Genomic DNA, 16,286 nt, shown 5'->3' with positions numbered 1-16,286 from the left:
TCCCCGAATAGCTCAGCTGGAAGAGCGTTCGACTGTAATTGTTATATGTCATCGAAAGGTCACTTGTTCGATCCAGGTTTCGGGGAGCTGTTTTTTTTGCCTTTTTATCCATTTTACATCCACCCCATCAAACAAATGGATCAAAAACACGGAAGTGATAATAACATCACAATTTTTCTGATCACTTTTTGGTATGCTTTTTACATTTGCCTCAATTGTCAAGCTGCATTGTCACGCAACCACATTTATCCCACCCATTCACTCGCGGCTATAACGAATTATCCAGAAATGCGTGATCTTCTGTTACACTACTCATAAAAATAACCAGTCAAAGGAGATTAATAAATGAGGGGGATGTACTGCTGAGATGAGAATATTGCTTACCTGCGTCATCTGGGAGTGTCACTTGGTTGACACTAGGATCATATGTTGTCTTGTCATTGTGTAAGATAAAGATCGAGATCCTGCTCATATCTCCAATGATAATATGTGAATCCTTGTTCTCTTTGTTTATTGTTACTGTGAAAATGTTGATGTTATTGCCCCCAGAAGTTCTTGAAAGTATTTGCGAAAAGGTAATCGGCAGGAAACATCCAAGAATATGAACTAACACCCCCAGCTCAACGGCTGTGATCTCAAACATCTCTCACTAACATCAAGATGGGTTCACAAAGCAACCTTTCGCCAACTCTGGCGCTCCGTCACAATCCTCCCCCGTTCTCCAAGAGAACGTCACTGTATCACGCCTTTTGGTCCTCCACAACAATGTCTACAGTCAACAAGAGAACTTCGCTTCGAAGCAGATGCAATGCATTGCGTTCACGCGCATGACTGTCTGGGATACATGGGGAAGTGGCTTGACAAAGATCCTCTAATGCATGATACTTGGGAGGAAAGAAGTGATAGCTTTGGATATGAGCGTGGTAGGCTTGTGCGCGTCAAGTATGAGTGTCTTGCGCAGAGGACTATGGCAATGCTGAGACGTTTCGATGATGGCGAACTGGAGGCGTTCGAGTAAGTCTCTCTACATATTATTCATTGGTATCACTGACTGAGCGGCATAGCTGGAGCTATACGACTTGCATCCCATCAGAAGTGCTTGAATACTTGAGTATCAAACACCCATCCATACAAAGTCTCAGTTTTACAACAGATCCATTCTGTAGTAGATTCAACCGCTGGAGCAGAACAACAGACCTGAACCTTTCTGCGTTCCATAATATTCGACGTTTTAGCTGGAAAGCTCCGATGGGATGTCACTTCGCCACTATCTCCAATCTGGTCCAGACAAATGCTGAGCATTTGGAAGAGCTGGAAGTCAACTTGCAATCTTGGTCTCGACAGTGGGAGGATAGAGAAACCAGGGTTGTTTGGCGGACTGATTCAGATGAGTGGGATAAAGTACCCGCGAGCACGATGTTGGCGCGAGAGATGTTTGGTCTCGATTTCGACGCAGCTACGAGAACTTGTTTCCCGAAGATGCGCAGCTTGAAACTCACCAGAGTACCCTTGAGAGATGAGGCGGCCAATAAAACAGTCACTGCAGCATCCATCAACCTTGCGGGACTAACCTCATTAAAACTGATAATGTGCCTATACTGGACACTGTTTCTACAGGACATGGCACAGTCTCCGACACCGATTCAAGTCAAGTCCTTAGAGATCCTCGACTTTTACCTCCAGACACCAAATGTAACTTCGACCAAGAAAGTAACCGCCATCACAGACTTTCTCGACTCTTTCAATGGGCTTGAAGAACTATTCATCAGCCATTGCGGTCCAACACCAGTCCTTGAATTCTGGAAACACTTGGAAAGACATGCCCCGACGTTGAAAGCGTTTGTGCATCACCAGAGGATCACGGATCTTGATGAAGAGCTCTTGCTCTCGCGCAATGGAAAGGATTTGGAAGATCCTGCTATATCCCTGACGGATCGTGGTATTATTGGACAAGATCCGACTCGAAATCCTCTTTGGAGATTGAATCTTGAGTTTATTGGGTTGACTTGTGCGCCGGAGTACCTAGTGAGTCTCCCAGCCTGGAGTCGTGCTACAATGTCTAACACTGTGGACAGAGAGATATTCTACTTCCCTTTGTGTCGAAGGGTTCACTTAAAGTGCTACATATTCGCAGCACGGGCGCAAATGTAGGAACCTACCCGCCATCTGTTTTCGACAACGCCTTGGACTCGAGAATCACCGACGCCGAACAAAACGGTGAAATTATTGACAAAAACGTCGGAGATAATGACCTCGACTCTCAATCAAAAGACGAAATTAAGATTAGTCTTCAATACATCTCTGTCGCTATCAGAGAAAGAGAAGAGTGGAAAACACCGCCTCTGCGACAGTCGTCACGAGACTTTGCAGATTGGGTCTTTGGTCCAGATGGAATCACGTCTCTTGAATATATCGTTGCAGGTGATCTTTCACACGGGAGTAGATACTCCGAGAGGAACGCACTCATATGCAGATCTGCTGAATGGGGGAGGAGGTATCGTGTCATCAGTCAGAAGACTGGCGGAGAGGAATGGGTTGACGTGAAGACCAGGTTTGGGAGAGCGCTGGAAGCTTGCCCTGTTGAGAATATTGTACCGGAGTATAATTAGTCTGTTTAAATTCCATCAAAACAATGAAGGCTGATCGATCACGCTGAGAAAACTCAGGGTATCCGTTCATCGATGATATTAGCCGCCATAGCTACGTCTTTACCTCTGTGTACTTTCAGCTGATACACCCACACACCTATAATCACAGTGCCCCGAAGCAGTCATACAGACCGCGGCTCACTCTCTACCCTGCGGCTGATTTTAAGCGTATTTTTGGCATCAGCTGCTGACCGCCATATCCTTCAGCTCGCCAGTCTCACGACATGAAGTCCGACGGCCTCAAAACGAAATAAAATGACTGATCAGGTTTGACATAAATAGCCCTTGGGATAAGCTTGATGGTGTGTGTGGACAAAGCTGACGAGTAAGATTCCAGTTTTGCCGTGGAGCGCTCCATTTGACAGATTAAGGGCTTTCTTACATGACGGAAGTTAATTGCCTTCACACCACCAACAAAATATTTAAACTAAATTATGTGTCAGGAATGCTAGTCTCACTTTTTCAGATAACTGGCCAAAGACTTTTGGATGCCCCCCCGTCCCTTCTCATACAGCTTAGTCCTCTGCGTCTCCCACCCATCCTCCGCCAACAACGGCTCACCCGGCCCAATAGCAAACTGATCATCCCCCTTCTCAAGCCCCTCATACATCCTATCCACAAACTCCCCAAGCGGCATTCCAATCTGACCACCGTTGACAAGATCAGGCTGGTGCTTCTCATCGTGCAACTCGGTCTGCACAGCAGGTGGAAACACCTCTACCATGCGCACATGCCCTGCTCCGCCATCAACAAGCTGCTGACGCACATTGAGGATAAACGTATGCAGCGCAGATTTGGAAGCATTGTAGTTAGGCGTGCGCACCATGGAGGGAATCAGGCCGAGAGTTGCGCTGACATAGATGAGATGTCCGCTGGCCTGCTTCTTCAGATGAGGAATAAATGCTGCAGTTAGATAAACGGCAGATGTATAATTGGTCGTGAGCTCATCGCCAAGAACACTGAGATCCATAGATTCAGGGTTGCAAAAGTCAAAGCCTCTCTGGATGCCCGAATTTAGCACGACGGAATCAAGATCTGGGTCAGATTCTATGATAGATTCGGCGAACTCTTTGATAGAGGACAGATTGGTGACGTCAAACACGACAGCCCTGGCGTTTTCGTGACCATGCTTGCTAACAAAAGATTCCAAATTGTCGCGCCGACGTCCTACGACGATGACTTTGGTGCCTGTGGCGATGAGCTTGGCGGCAAGGGCCTCCCCTATGCCTGACGAGGCACCCAGCACGAGGGTCTTTTTGTACAAGGGAGCCATGGCTTGCGAGATAGGGTTTGATGAGATCTTGGCAGACTGGTATGGTGTATCTGTCAACTGCCGTCGCTATCGATGTCTAGGATGGCGGGATGAGAGCGGTAAGGTGGGATGCGATCCAGGGAGCCGGTAATTTCGGAGATAATAAAGTTTAGTAGGAAGGGAGCCAAGAAGCTAGATAGATGCCGAATCGGGGCAATCCAAGCTATTTCAGGGGATTGAACAAGGTTGATTAATTGAGGGAAGATGGCCTCGTCATGCAGAGAGACTTTGACAAGGTTCGTCCATGTCCACTATTCTTGATCACCTGACCTACTTACTCATCACATCAAGTCAGCGACAGCGATGCACAGCAGGTCACAGGTCAAAGGTAGAGAGGCAAACAACTAGATACAACAAAATGAACAACAGAAAAGGTTCCAGCTTTAAATTTAATTGTATTTGTTGCTGGAATTCTGATTAAAATACAACGAATTTCCCAGTATCAGGCCGCCTTTGTCTATCAAATGTAATAATTGTAGAGAGACGCCTCGAGTTCCGAATCCCATAGCGCAAACTTCCATGCCATTACAATAGTAGAGCGAGCCTGTATTTCTCCTTGAATAACTGTGCAGATAACTCCTCAAACAGCTTGTGTGCCTCGTCTGTGGACTGTGTCAATGGCTGCCCAAACAATGCGCTGGTCTTCAGCAAACGTGATAGTCGAGTTAATATTGCCGTAATCCTCCCAGATGGTATCAAAGTCCTCATCCTCCTGGCCCGTCCATTTTGCCGGAGTCTGAGTAGAGTCCGACTCGGCAATGTACCAGAAAATAATTTTGAGAATTCCCTCGCGCATTCGGTGAGACACAGCGATGGGCTCAGTGAAGAGGCCACTTGTGCTTTCTTGGGAGGTCGCGAGGGTGTTGATCCGAGCTGGCAGTATGCGTGGCTGTACTCCAGTTTCCTCGAATGTTTCTCGTATAGCTGCGTCCGTGAGGGACTCGTTTACATCTTTGCGGCCTTTGGGGAGGAATATTTCGTTGGTCTTTCGCCAGCGGATGAGTAGGACTTTGGATCGATTGACGTCGAGTGTCACGGTGCCGCAGCTGATGACGAACTGGTCGGAAAGGTGGAGGGCGTGGTTGATGGCCTCCATTTTGGATGTGACGAAGCCTGAAAGAGTTAGTTAGATGGGTCGCCAAGTGGATTTTGATTGCCTGTACCTGAGACTGTACTTGAGTGTTGCGCGCGGATCTGGTGTGTGAAGTTGTAGCTTTGTTGGTGGTGGAGACGAAGAAGTTATTAAAGGCACGCACTGGAAATGGAAGGTTAATGGCACTGTTCGGTTAGTGGAGGTGCCCTGTAAGAAGGTGCCTAGCAGCTAAAAAATGCCCTAAGCCTGAGGAAATGCAGCGGGCAGTTACGAAACTCCATCTCAACCACCTCACTGGGCTGAATCTATGCTATTACTGGCGAACAATATGCAACTTATTGATGTGTAAATAAAATGCAATCTAACTTCCAGATCGAGACGAGCAGCCCTTATCGGACGCTATCGTACCCCGCGCTTGCAGATCCTCCACATTCGACATCATGACATGAACAATTAATTATATAAAGACACCATTCCACCTTTGATATATATAAAACATTCTATCTATCTAATCATACTTTTCATATATTCAGCCCCTTCACTTCTTATCATGACCGAGTCATCTCAAACATGGGTTGTCGTTGGTGCGTCCCGCGGCATCGGCCTCGAGTTCGCCAAGCAGCTTCTCGAGGTTGGACAGCGAGTAATCGCAACAGTGCGCGATCCAAATAACGCAGAACAACTATCGAGTGTGATTCAAGCTCAAAAGAACACAGTGAATTGTACGATTGAGCAGTGTGATGTCACCAGCAGCGAGAGCATCGACGTGAGTCCGACCCTACCATAATAGAGAGAAGCTTACTGTTGTAGAACTTTGCTGCGAAGATGAGTGCACTTGTAAAGAGTGGCACAAAACTGGACAATGTCATTATCAACGCCGGTGTACTCAAATACCCAAACCGAGCAACAGAAATGTAATACCCCATGGTCATAGCATTTTATAACTGCTAATCTGCTTTAGAACATTTCAAGACCTTTCATATCATCTGACCACCAATACCATCGGGCCTATTATCTGCGCCCAGAAACTGATCAACCTCAACCCAGAAAGTCCTCCCTCAAAGGTTATCTTCATCTCATCCGACTCCGGATCAGCCAGTAACTTCCTCGGCCATGAAGACGGATATGCAGCATACGCCGCAAGTAAGAGCGCGTTAAACCAGGCTTTGCGACATATGGCACAAGAACTCAAGAGGCGAGGTGGAAAGTGGTCCGAGACATGTATTCTGGCTCTTCATCCAGGCGAGGTCAACACGTGAGTAACTATGTGAAGAAAAAGAAGAATGCTGACATAAGTAGTGCGATGAACGCTATTGATATTCCATGGGACTGTGGGCCTTTGTTGGAGGCTGATGAGAGTGTTCGAGGTATGCTCAAGGTCGTCGAGGAGAAGAAGGGCGAAGACAGTGGAACCTTTTGGTGCTGGGATGGTAGAGTAAGTTCAAATGTCTTTTTAACTTTGAAGTTGATGCTAATATTGCACAGAACTATCCATGGTAAAAGCTACCATTTCTAGGCAGGTTCAGTATGTCAAGATCAAATTTGATAGTGTATTGCGATTTCGAAAGTCTAATCTTTACTCCGTACTTTTTCTTTCTTTCTCGCCTTCATGTACCAATAATTCGGCGTGGCTGAAAAAATGGTCTACAACTTGCAGTTCTGGGCCAGTTAAATCGCATCTCATGTTCTGACTCACCCTGCTGCCTGAGTGGCTAAAATTTATTCTTATCAGATGCCCATCACTTGGGAATTTGGTGGCTCGAACAACTTTGAAAAATATATTGACTTTTTAATTGCCCTACAACAAGAGTCATAGGACACAATAGAAATTTTATTCTGTCATAATATAAAGCACCGTGAGACCTGCTCAGCAGCCCACTTCTTCTTCTTCCTTCCATCCACACAAACACCACTCTTGACTTGACCATCCACTCGGGAAGTCCGCACAACGTTCCAGTTATATCACTTGAACTAAACAACAAACACTTCGATCATATTTCATCATGACCAAAATTACAGCAGCTATTGCCCACAGGAAGGGAAAGCTAGAAGGGATCGTCACCAAAGCCCTGCAAGCGTTTGTGATCAATGGCCTGGCTTCCATCCATGGCAGTCCTGAAGCTAAGATGACTCCGACTACCGTAAGTTGCGACACAAAAGATACCATTTATGTTTCAAATGCTAACAAGTATTGTCTGCAGTACATGGAACTGTATACCGCTATTTCGGAATTGATCAACCGCGAGGAGTATACAGATACTAACACTCGCGGAAATCTTCTTTACAAGGCCGTATCCAATTTCCTCGCCGAGTACCTCCAGTCCGTCGCACAAAAGCTCGAATCCCAAGACGACAGTGCTCTTCTGAGCGCTTACTTTGCCGAATGGGATCGATACACCGCGAGTGCCACAAAAGTCGACCATCTACTGCGCCATCTCAACGAACATCACATTCAAGGAAAAGCCGAAAAGGGAAAGAAGGGCATCTACCCCATTCGTCTTCTTCACTTTGTCCACTGGCGATCACAAGTCTGGCAGAAAATCGCTTCTCGTATTAATGGCTGCGCCGAGCAGGCGCTTCGGACCAACACTGAGTATGCAAACATAATCTTCGATATGTACAACAAATGGGCTGAGGCGCATCCTACTTGCAAGGATGGTCATCTGCTCCAGCTTAGCAAGAGCCTCGAGGCACCGTTTGTTGATGAAGTTAGGGAGCATGAGATCAAAGTTGCCAAAATTGCTTTCGAGATTGCAAGGGCCAGAGCAGAGCGTGCAGAGATGATTGCACAGGATGCAGGCAAAGAACTACGCATGTTGGAAGAGGGGCACGACAGCATGGAGATTCTACTTCATGGGGAGCCCATCGGCGTGATGTACAAGTCTGAAGAGGATGTCGACGACATAATGCAGTCGCCAAGTTATGCTACCTTGGGGGGGGAAACGGTTTCCTATGTTGATCTTGATGTGGGACGCTATTTTGGTCAACTTTCGTAGTCAGGTAGTACAACCGCTAGATTAGTCTACAGGGTAACAACTATCAATTCAATTCAATTCATTTCTCTTAGTCCAAGCCCATCAGCACCGCCAAGAAGTCTAGACCCAGCCCTTGTTTGAGCCACCCCAGCACTGGAAACAACCCCTGTTGCGCCTTGGCAACGGTTTGTCCCCTTAGCGCACTGCAGTAGCGTGTAGTAGTGTCACTCGAGCGTTTAGGCCAGCCAACGAACTCTTCCCCAGTTACCGAGAAACCCGTGGTATTATCCGCGGGAACCCCTTATATTTTTGTCTTGTTCGTTTCTGATGCGGGCATAAGAATGGATCTGGCTTGCGTCACTTTTACTACGTTGGAGTGGCATTGAAGAAGCGGATATTTGCTTGGCGAAATAAGAATGCTTCTCAATGCGTTGACAAATGTAACGCTATGAGCTCTGTTTCCTCACGTGCCCTCGGTGTAGATTCTCCGGTAATGAGTTTCGTCCTGAACTCTAAGTTTCTGTTTCAATAAAGTCCAACCACAAGTCTGATGAAACTTTACATGACACGCGCATAAAATAACCTCATCTTCAACAAACACTAGTCGGCCTCTCCGGATCAGAGCGTAGCAAGGACAACCCTGCCATGTTTATTTTCTGCCCATTTCAAATACCCCGTAATAGATCCACAGCCTCTGGAATCTTACCTTTACAGTATAGATCACTCTTTGACCCCCCGGTCAGACCTGCTCATTGTGGCGTGACATTTGCTGTGCGTCTCACCCTGCTTCTGACTGGCTTCTTCTTCTAAACCCCGATGACAACGGCAGTGACATAGGCTAAGCATAGATTACCAAAATAAGGTTGTTGCAGGAATATTACGCTGGAGAGTAAGCCCCAGCCTGTACGCAGTCTCCGGATTATGACAAGGGTTTCTATTATACTCTACATCATGTCGGGAAGAGTAGGATGGCTGTATTGGAAACGCTTAAATATCGAACTTCCGTCCGCTTGTTGGTCTGATATCTGGCAGAAGCAGTTTCGATCCTTTTGAGTTTATCTTCACTTCAGCAACCGTTTCCTCGCAAAGTTCCAACTCTGTATCAATCTTGACACCTGTTCGAATCCTTCATCATGTATTCTTGGATCCCTCTTTTGGCTACCTTTGCGCCTCAGGCGTTGGCGTCTTGTGCTTATGGAACACATCTTCACCGACGAGCTGATGCCATTGAAGCCCCCAAGTTTGGATACTCCGCTGCCAATGTAAGTGCTTTTCGTCTCATGTATACCTGCGGGGTGGGCTACAGTCTACAAGTCCGAAGCTGACACTACTCAATAGGGGCCTGCCAATTGGTACAACCTAGACCCCGAGGCCAACAAACTATGCGCAACTGGCACGCACCAGTCTCCCATCAACCTGTCCAACGGCACCCACAAGGTCCTCTCGGGCTCAGATCTCCAGATCGAAATCCCCGACTTCCGCGACGGCGCCGAGTTTGAGAACCTCGGCAGTACCGTCGAAGTCGTCACCGAAGGCATGGGCGGCAAGATCACCCTCGATAACACAGTCTACCACCTGAAGCAGTTCCACTTCCACCTCCCTAGCGAGCATCTCGACAACGGCACCAGCATGGCCATGGAGATGCACATGGTCCACCAGAGCGAAGACAAGAAACTCGCTGTGATTGGAGTCTACATCGATCTCGACGACGGCCTTCCCAACGCTGTCCACAAAGCCAAGGCTGCTGCTCGCGAGGCGACCGGCAAGAATAGCAAGACCACCCAGGCTCAGAGATCCACCGTCGCTACCACCGTCCTCAACTCGGTGGATAAGATTGCTACCCTGGGCCAGACTACCCACACCAAGCCACTCAAAATGTCCGAGATTGTCTCTCTTCTCGAGGCTGGCGAGTTCCAATCGTAAGTCGCTAAATCCGAGCTGAGTAAGACATACACATATGCTGACTGACATGCCTCGTTTAGATACTCTGGTTCGCTTACTACACCGCCCTGCAGTGAGGGCGTCACTTGGCTCGTCTCCACCCAAAAGGTTTCCATCCCTACCAAGACCTATCTCAAGGCCCGTTCCGTTATTGGTTACAATGCTCGCTTCCCTCAGAACTCACCTGGCGAGGAGAATGTTTTGAGTATGCTTGCTGATGAGGTCGATGACGACGAGTAAAGTGGGTGTGATTGAGTGGTTGGTTGTGGATAAATTAGAGGAGTTTATGTTTTTAGATGGGAGGTCCTTGAGCGATTGTATTTAGTTCTTGTGGATATTATTACTTGGGTATGTACAGTAGACCTATAAGATGAGTTATATACCAGCATCGATTATTATCATCATTTCCTGAATCTATCCCTGCATTGTTTGTGCCAAGTGGATAAACGAATAATTCTCGCCTTCGGCAATCAATCTCCAAGTAGCGAATAAATGTCCGTCGTATATACGATAAGAAATATCATCCTCCTCCGAGTTGATATCGTGCTTAGACGTCACGGCCCCATACTCTGCATCTTGGCAACTCCAACGTCCGGAGAAACGTGGGGAGCCGCTTGACTTGTCCATCCTTAGCTAGCCTTGGCCGGGCAATTTGCAGCGCTGATCCTCCGGCCTTTTTAGTCCCCCCCCACCTGTTTATGCAGTGCAGCCGTTGAGAATTACATAGAAAGTTTAACGGCGCTACGCCACCCGCTGTCAGGTTGCGATAGTCGTCAAGTCTTGGCATCGGGAGGTTGTGGGATATTGTTTTTAAAGGGTAGGATTGGTGGTTTTTGCTACGAGTCAAGCAGTGAGGCTTTGGAGGATCAATCCACCAATTGGTGGTTAAGTTTATTCGTAACGCGCGGCTGTGGATAGCTGCCCCTTGTAATTTCATCGAGACTATTGAAGGATGAAGTCTATTTCTTCAGAGTGGTCCCAACGACGAGCTACGCACGGCAGAAAATACTGCTGTAATAATGCTCGGCGCCATTTCGAACGGTTCACCTAAGCCACTGTAAAAGGAGAGATATACATCATTGAAGACAACCTTTGAATCGATCATATATACTAGTTGCCCTGCCACCCTATGTGGTTCATGGTTCTATCCAAGGTGTAGGGGAGGATTCCGCCACATGAGAAGTGTCTTGCGGATTTCCCTAGATGTGTTTTGATAACGTCTTATCAAGTTGATGATCTCTTCGTTTCCCTTCTCCTCGGCCATTGACAAGAGCGTGTGCGGTCTGGGATCCGTATAAGATATATCAGTGAAGGCGCCATAGTCAAGTAGCAACTGGACGAGATGAACTTTCTTGTCATGGGTTGCAATCCATAGCGGCGTCCGCCCACGCCCATCAGGTTGGTTGACATTGGCTCCTCTCTCGAGAAGGCATTTGACGTTGTATATTCTCGAACGCTCAACAGCCAGATGTAATGGTGTCACATCGCCGTCACTTTTCGAGTGAATATCAAATCCTAGATGGAGAAGCTCCTCAATCATGTCAGCGTTATTCGGCCCCATAGAGGCGTAGTGAAGCAGATTTTGGTTCCTTAAATCTTTCTTGTCGTAATTGACGCCATTTTCCATCAGTAGTCGTGCGACATCCTTTTGCCCATGCTGCACAGCCAATGCGAGCGGCTTCGCATCATGCATTTCTGTGGATTGCTGATCCATCATTCGATTGATAAGAAGCTTAACCACCTCGATATTTCCTGTCTTGACCGCAAGAAGAAAGGTATTATCCTTGATATTATCCACTGCATTCATATCGACTCCTTCGTTGATAAGAATGGTAACCACTGTTTCCTTTCCAGTCATTGACGCTAGATGTAAGGCAGTTCTGCCACGACGGTCTTTGGCTTCCTTGTCAACTCTTAACTTGATCAGGAGCTTCACTACCGAGTCGCTCCCATACATGGCTGCTAGGTGTAGAACAGTCCAGCCCCAACGATCTCGTAGGTCTGGCCTTGCTTTGTCCCATAAATACTCTACCATTGTAACATGCCCATGGACTGCAGTCATATGAAGTGGAGAGCGACCTGCCAAGTTCCAGATGTCGACCGTTGCTCCAGCCTCAATTAATAATCTGGCCTTGTCTACATTGCCTCTCATCGCTGCGTAGTGCAGAGGAGTCGCTCCATCTCGCGCTGATATATTTAGTTCTGCGCCGCGATCGATGAGATATTGGATTACCGCCCATGGCTTTGTGGTGAGGCAAATGTAATGAAGTGCAGTTAAACCAAAAAGGTCCCGAGAATTGATGTCATGATGGCTGCCGTTCAACATGCTAATGGCTGCCCGGGACTTGCTCATTACACTATAATGAATTGGTGCCCGCTCCAGTATGTCTCTTGGATCGCGGCGTGCGTCTTTAGCCTTTTTTTTTTTTAACAGTCTGAGGGCCGGTGTGTTGCCATAATCATCAAAAAATCTGCTGCTGTAAATGTCCACATGTCCCTGCTTTCTCCTGAGGAACCGTATCAATCCTGGGTCGGCACTCTCAAGCTCTCGTCGAACTCTTCTTAACAATGTTTCCAGATGTCTGATATCAATGTTGTAATAATTTTCAAAGTTACGTTCCATCGTAATACGGTGCACCAAATGTATCAAGCGCTGGTATTCCACAAGGTTTGCTGTTGCCTTTAACACAATGTTTCCACGACTTGAAAATGTTCCGTTTGCTAGTCGGAAAAGCCAAATCAAATTGTTGCCAGCCTCTTTCCACTTCTTTGAACGCTCGTTGCGTCTGGAACGCTGTAGTGCCAAATTAACCACTGCATCGACCTTGGGAAGTCTTTTTTCTCGGCTGAGTGGAGTGACGATGCTGAGGTAAATTTGATCCAGGCTCCCAAGTCCAGTATTGTGGATATTCTGGATCATCTTGGATAGGTGATTGTTCCGTAGTGTAAAGATCTTCCAGCTAGCATCCTCTGCGTCGCTTTTAGATTGAATCTCCTCGGCGCTTCCAGGAATAGGAGCGCTCATCGTCTTAGCCATGGCTCGTGTAAATGATGAGAAAAGGTCCATGGCGTAAAGTGCTTTCAACGATTGATAAGACTCATTTCCCAATATATCAACAATTTTGGTACCGATTTCACTGCTGTCGCTTTGGCTTTCCGCCTCGCCTTCACTTATATCATAGTCTTCGGACCTCTCGCCACTTTCATCGTCGGCGATATTCATCTCATGTTTGCCATTATTGTCATTCACCGGAATCTCCTCATCATCGTCACTGGAGGTCTCAGATATATCATCTTCATCACCACCATCGTCGAATCCACTGCTTTCGGGGTCAAGATAATGTAGTTGATGTGGATGTTTCTCAGAGTCGTCCTCTTGCCAATTGTAACCAACAACTCGATGATTACCCATCTCAAGCGCCATGCGTAGCGATTCAACTTGGTTTTTTTGAATCTGGAATACATTGAGAAGGTCTCTGGGAACCCACCAGAGAAGATCTCGGACTAGGCTTGGGGTGTGCCTACCGAGAAGCCGGAGACTTTTCTTTGCAATGGTACCCTTTGATCGTAGCCAATCATCTTGCCCTTTCGGTTTCTGCTGTTTGATTCCATTGGGAGTGTTGGACAGGGTGCCCTCATCTTGTGGGGACTCTTCCTCCTTGACTGACGATAACCACAGCGAAAGTATGGCTTCTATCAAGTACGCGTCCACCTTCCAACCTGCAACATGTCTTGATAGTGGAATGGAAATTGTTTGCTCCTTTAGCCCAGAATAGCGGGTTTCGAGGTCCCAAGTCAGGTTCTGTGGGTTCTCCGGAATACAGATACTCATAGCGTCCAATGTACACTCAATGGCTCTTGTTAGAGAGACTGCCTCCGCTGAAGCAGGTCCTCTCCAGCCGGCCAATTGAGCAAGGCGTTTTCGTGCATCCAACAATGCCTGTGCATCGAAGACACTTCCATCACTAGGTCCCGGAGTAGACACTTGACTTGACTCAGAAAAATTTAACGACGAACTTCCACCAGTAACAATCCTCCATTCGTTTCTGGGAGTCTTCGCACCTCCTGGTAACTGAGTGTTGACGGAGCCATTATCATTGCCTTGTCCGCCACTCCACGCCTCCGTCATGATTCCGCCTAGAGTCCTTGTAAACAAGTCGAGCTCGAATCCAGACGGTAAAGGCTCGCATTCGGGTGATGTTGCAAGTCCACGACGCACCCACGCTTTAACACATACCATCGTCAGTACCGCGCCTAACTGAGCTATCGAGGCCGACCAGTGCATCCCACGAAGACCAACAAACTGCAGTACGAAACCACACAGTGTAATTCCCGTACCAGTTATCGTAACTACATTCAAGAATGTAGAAGGATCATTATCGCTAGGCGCGGTAGAGCTAGTGTGGGTAGTCGTAGACCTGTCTTTGCCGTGTCTGTTGGATCTTCTTGAAGTTGTAATGGTCTGCTGGTCATTCTTGGCATAGACCATGTAAGAGTTGAAAACTTGATCACTGACGGTTTTGGTCTGCTGCAGCCAGACCATTCGAGCCTTCCACCCGGCAACTGCCCCATACCTTCTTTCGTCGGTACTGCTTTCCACGACATGGCCACATAGCAACATCCCAACAACTAATAAAAGCGTGCCGATCGTAGTGCAGGGATACGCATAGGATTCAATCGGCTTGTCGTCTTTCCGGAACTTCAAAGCAGGGTGATATGTTGCAAACCCAGAGTATGCGAGAACTCCAAGCTGAAGAATAGTCCCAAAGGCTGCAAATAGCCAAAGTTCCCATTTGTTTGCTGAGGGATGACAGTTCAAAATAATGTTCGGCGAGTCACCAGATGTGTCTCGTATAATACAGATCTTTTGGAGTCTTGTCTTTTTGGTTGACGTTGAGTGAGGATCAGTCGTGGGGCAGCGATTCGGAGTTGGGGTCCCTTGCTCTTCATCACCCTCTGACGTTGAAGTTGTTTTGGGTATTTCACCACCATCTATCGAGTAACGTGTTAGCAAAGAGTCCAAGGCAATTTAGAGTAAGATAAATATGTTTGCCACTTACTAAGGTCCTTGACATATCCCTCTGTGATTGCCTCTTCCAGCTCCAGCACCTCTATCGTTGGGACTGGCTGGTTGTCAGATTGTCCCGCGTCAGCAAACTGTAGTAGGCATATGAACTCTACCACTGGGGCTAAGCCCATGCATCTAACCACCTCTTGGCCATTCCAAACCTCGCAAACTTCCTTCGAAGTTGATGACATTAACTCGACTTCAGAGACTGCCAGATTCTCTCTGGCTCTTCCTATAACAGCCTTGAGCCAAGAAGGGCCGCCTACACGGATGGAAGCGACGATAGCAGTAATGATTCCAATCGGCGCCATGGCCAAGATGATATTATCAGCCCATCCCATAGACTGGCTCATGAATTGCATAGTCACTCGTTCTCCAAAGAGCGCCAATAGTCTGTGTTGTATTAGGAAGAGTGCATCCTGTAGATAGTACGACTTACGGCGCCAGGTCAGAGAACAGATTATTGGAAAAGTCGTCTCCATCATCAGCCGCCCGGGACCCCATCGCCAGTGTGCTAATAAGAATCCATCCAATAATTCGTGACGTCGAGCCAGTCATGATGGTAGATGTCGAAATAGAAATAACAAATGCCGATTTTGTTGGAGCTGCTCAGTAGATTTCCCTCCAGACTCATGACTCAGAAAATGATACGTAAAAGGAAGAGGAAGAGGAAGAGGGAATAAGCTTACATTGAGAGTGATCGATGAGACTATTAAAAGAAATGCCTCTAGAATCAGACAGGGGTTTGTGGGCTGCCTGATCTGCAACCATTCTCCTCCTTATTGGTTAGGTAGCTGAGGACGAAATTAATAATGTCTGCCACCTTTCAGGTAGCTATGTGAAATGATGCATTTGTACGGAGTACGCATTGTTGTATTATCTTTATCTATATATTAGAATAATTATCTTGTAACCCCTTTGGACTGTAGTATTACATAAGTATCGTGATTCATGGATGTCACTGGCTATATATATGCAACCCATACCTTGTCGGAATCCACTTGTTGGTTGCACAGAAGCAAGTACACAAAGGCAGAGGTGGCGGAGGATTTGACCAATGCAATCAAGAACAGCACAAGCTGAACTGTATAAGATATGTGGGTAAGACCACGCGTAGCGACATATGTGGTGGCTGAACTGTCTTGTTCTCTTCGCTATGCAACGCATCGTCTCAGCCTGAAGACACACTCGAGCACCCATAATGCAGTTTCTCTCCTAACGCTGAAAGGAGAATATCATGAATAAGTGG

General features: G+C 47.1%; 7 protein-coding genes across 7 annotated transcripts; 4 read left to right on the top strand and 3 right to left on the bottom strand.

Moving 5' to 3' along the window:
* Positions 1-527: 527 nt before the first annotated feature.
* On the top strand, positions 528-2,609 carry FPSE_10825 (uncharacterized protein; the record flags this gene model as incomplete). The annotated part of the gene is made up of 4 exons (XM_009263942.1): positions 528-575; positions 620-1,014; positions 1,065-2,025; positions 2,076-2,609. The coding sequence occupies 4 exons, from the start codon at positions 528-530 to the stop codon at positions 2,607-2,609; spliced, it is 1,938 nt and encodes a 645-aa protein (XP_009262217.1).
* Positions 2,610-3,102: 493 nt separating this feature from the next.
* FPSE_10826 (uncharacterized protein) lies at positions 3,103-3,921 on the bottom strand (the record flags this gene model as incomplete). The annotated part of the gene is made up of 1 exon (XM_009263943.1): positions 3,103-3,921. One exon carries the CDS (start codon positions 3,919-3,921, stop codon positions 3,103-3,105), a length of 819 nt encoding a protein of 272 aa, XP_009262218.1.
* A 619-nt stretch (positions 3,922-4,540) lies between these two features.
* Positions 4,541-5,056, bottom strand: FPSE_10827 (uncharacterized protein; the record flags this gene model as incomplete). Its single annotated transcript, XM_009263944.1, has 1 exon — positions 4,541-5,056. The coding sequence occupies one exon, from the start codon at positions 5,054-5,056 to the stop codon at positions 4,541-4,543; it is 516 nt and encodes a 171-aa protein (XP_009262219.1).
* A 547-nt stretch (positions 5,057-5,603) lies between these two features.
* Positions 5,604-6,553, top strand: FPSE_10828 (uncharacterized protein; the record flags this gene model as incomplete). The annotated part of the gene is made up of 5 exons (XM_009263945.1): positions 5,604-5,819; positions 5,864-5,967; positions 6,015-6,308; positions 6,353-6,488; positions 6,539-6,553. 5 exons carry the CDS (start codon positions 5,604-5,606, stop codon positions 6,551-6,553), a joined length of 765 nt encoding a protein of 254 aa, XP_009262220.1.
* A 503-nt stretch (positions 6,554-7,056) lies between these two features.
* Positions 7,057-8,049, top strand: FPSE_10829 (uncharacterized protein; the record flags this gene model as incomplete). The annotated part of the gene is made up of 2 exons (XM_009263946.1): positions 7,057-7,194; positions 7,255-8,049. The coding sequence occupies 2 exons, from the start codon at positions 7,057-7,059 to the stop codon at positions 8,047-8,049; spliced, it is 933 nt and encodes a 310-aa protein (XP_009262221.1).
* A 1,112-nt stretch (positions 8,050-9,161) lies between these two features.
* FPSE_10830 (uncharacterized protein) lies at positions 9,162-10,209 on the top strand (the record flags this gene model as incomplete). Its single annotated transcript, XM_009263947.1, has 3 exons — positions 9,162-9,290; positions 9,367-9,947; positions 10,011-10,209. 3 exons carry the CDS (start codon positions 9,162-9,164, stop codon positions 10,207-10,209), a joined length of 909 nt encoding a protein of 302 aa, XP_009262222.1.
* A 904-nt stretch (positions 10,210-11,113) lies between these two features.
* On the bottom strand, positions 11,114-15,595 carry FPSE_10831 (uncharacterized protein; the record flags this gene model as incomplete). Its single annotated transcript, XM_009263948.1, has 3 exons — positions 11,114-14,961; positions 15,030-15,430; positions 15,477-15,595. The coding sequence occupies 3 exons, from the start codon at positions 15,593-15,595 to the stop codon at positions 11,114-11,116; spliced, it is 4,368 nt and encodes a 1,455-aa protein (XP_009262223.1).
* Between the last annotated feature and the right edge of the window lie 691 nt (positions 15,596-16,286).

This window comes from Fusarium pseudograminearum, chromosome 2 (genome assembly GCF_000303195.2).
Source record: "Fusarium pseudograminearum CS3096 chromosome 2, whole genome shotgun sequence".
Taxonomy (NCBI): domain Eukaryota; kingdom Fungi; phylum Ascomycota; class Sordariomycetes; order Hypocreales; family Nectriaceae; genus Fusarium; species Fusarium pseudograminearum.
Note: the sequence above shows the minus strand (reverse complement) of the source record. Positions and strands in the feature narration are given on the sequence as shown.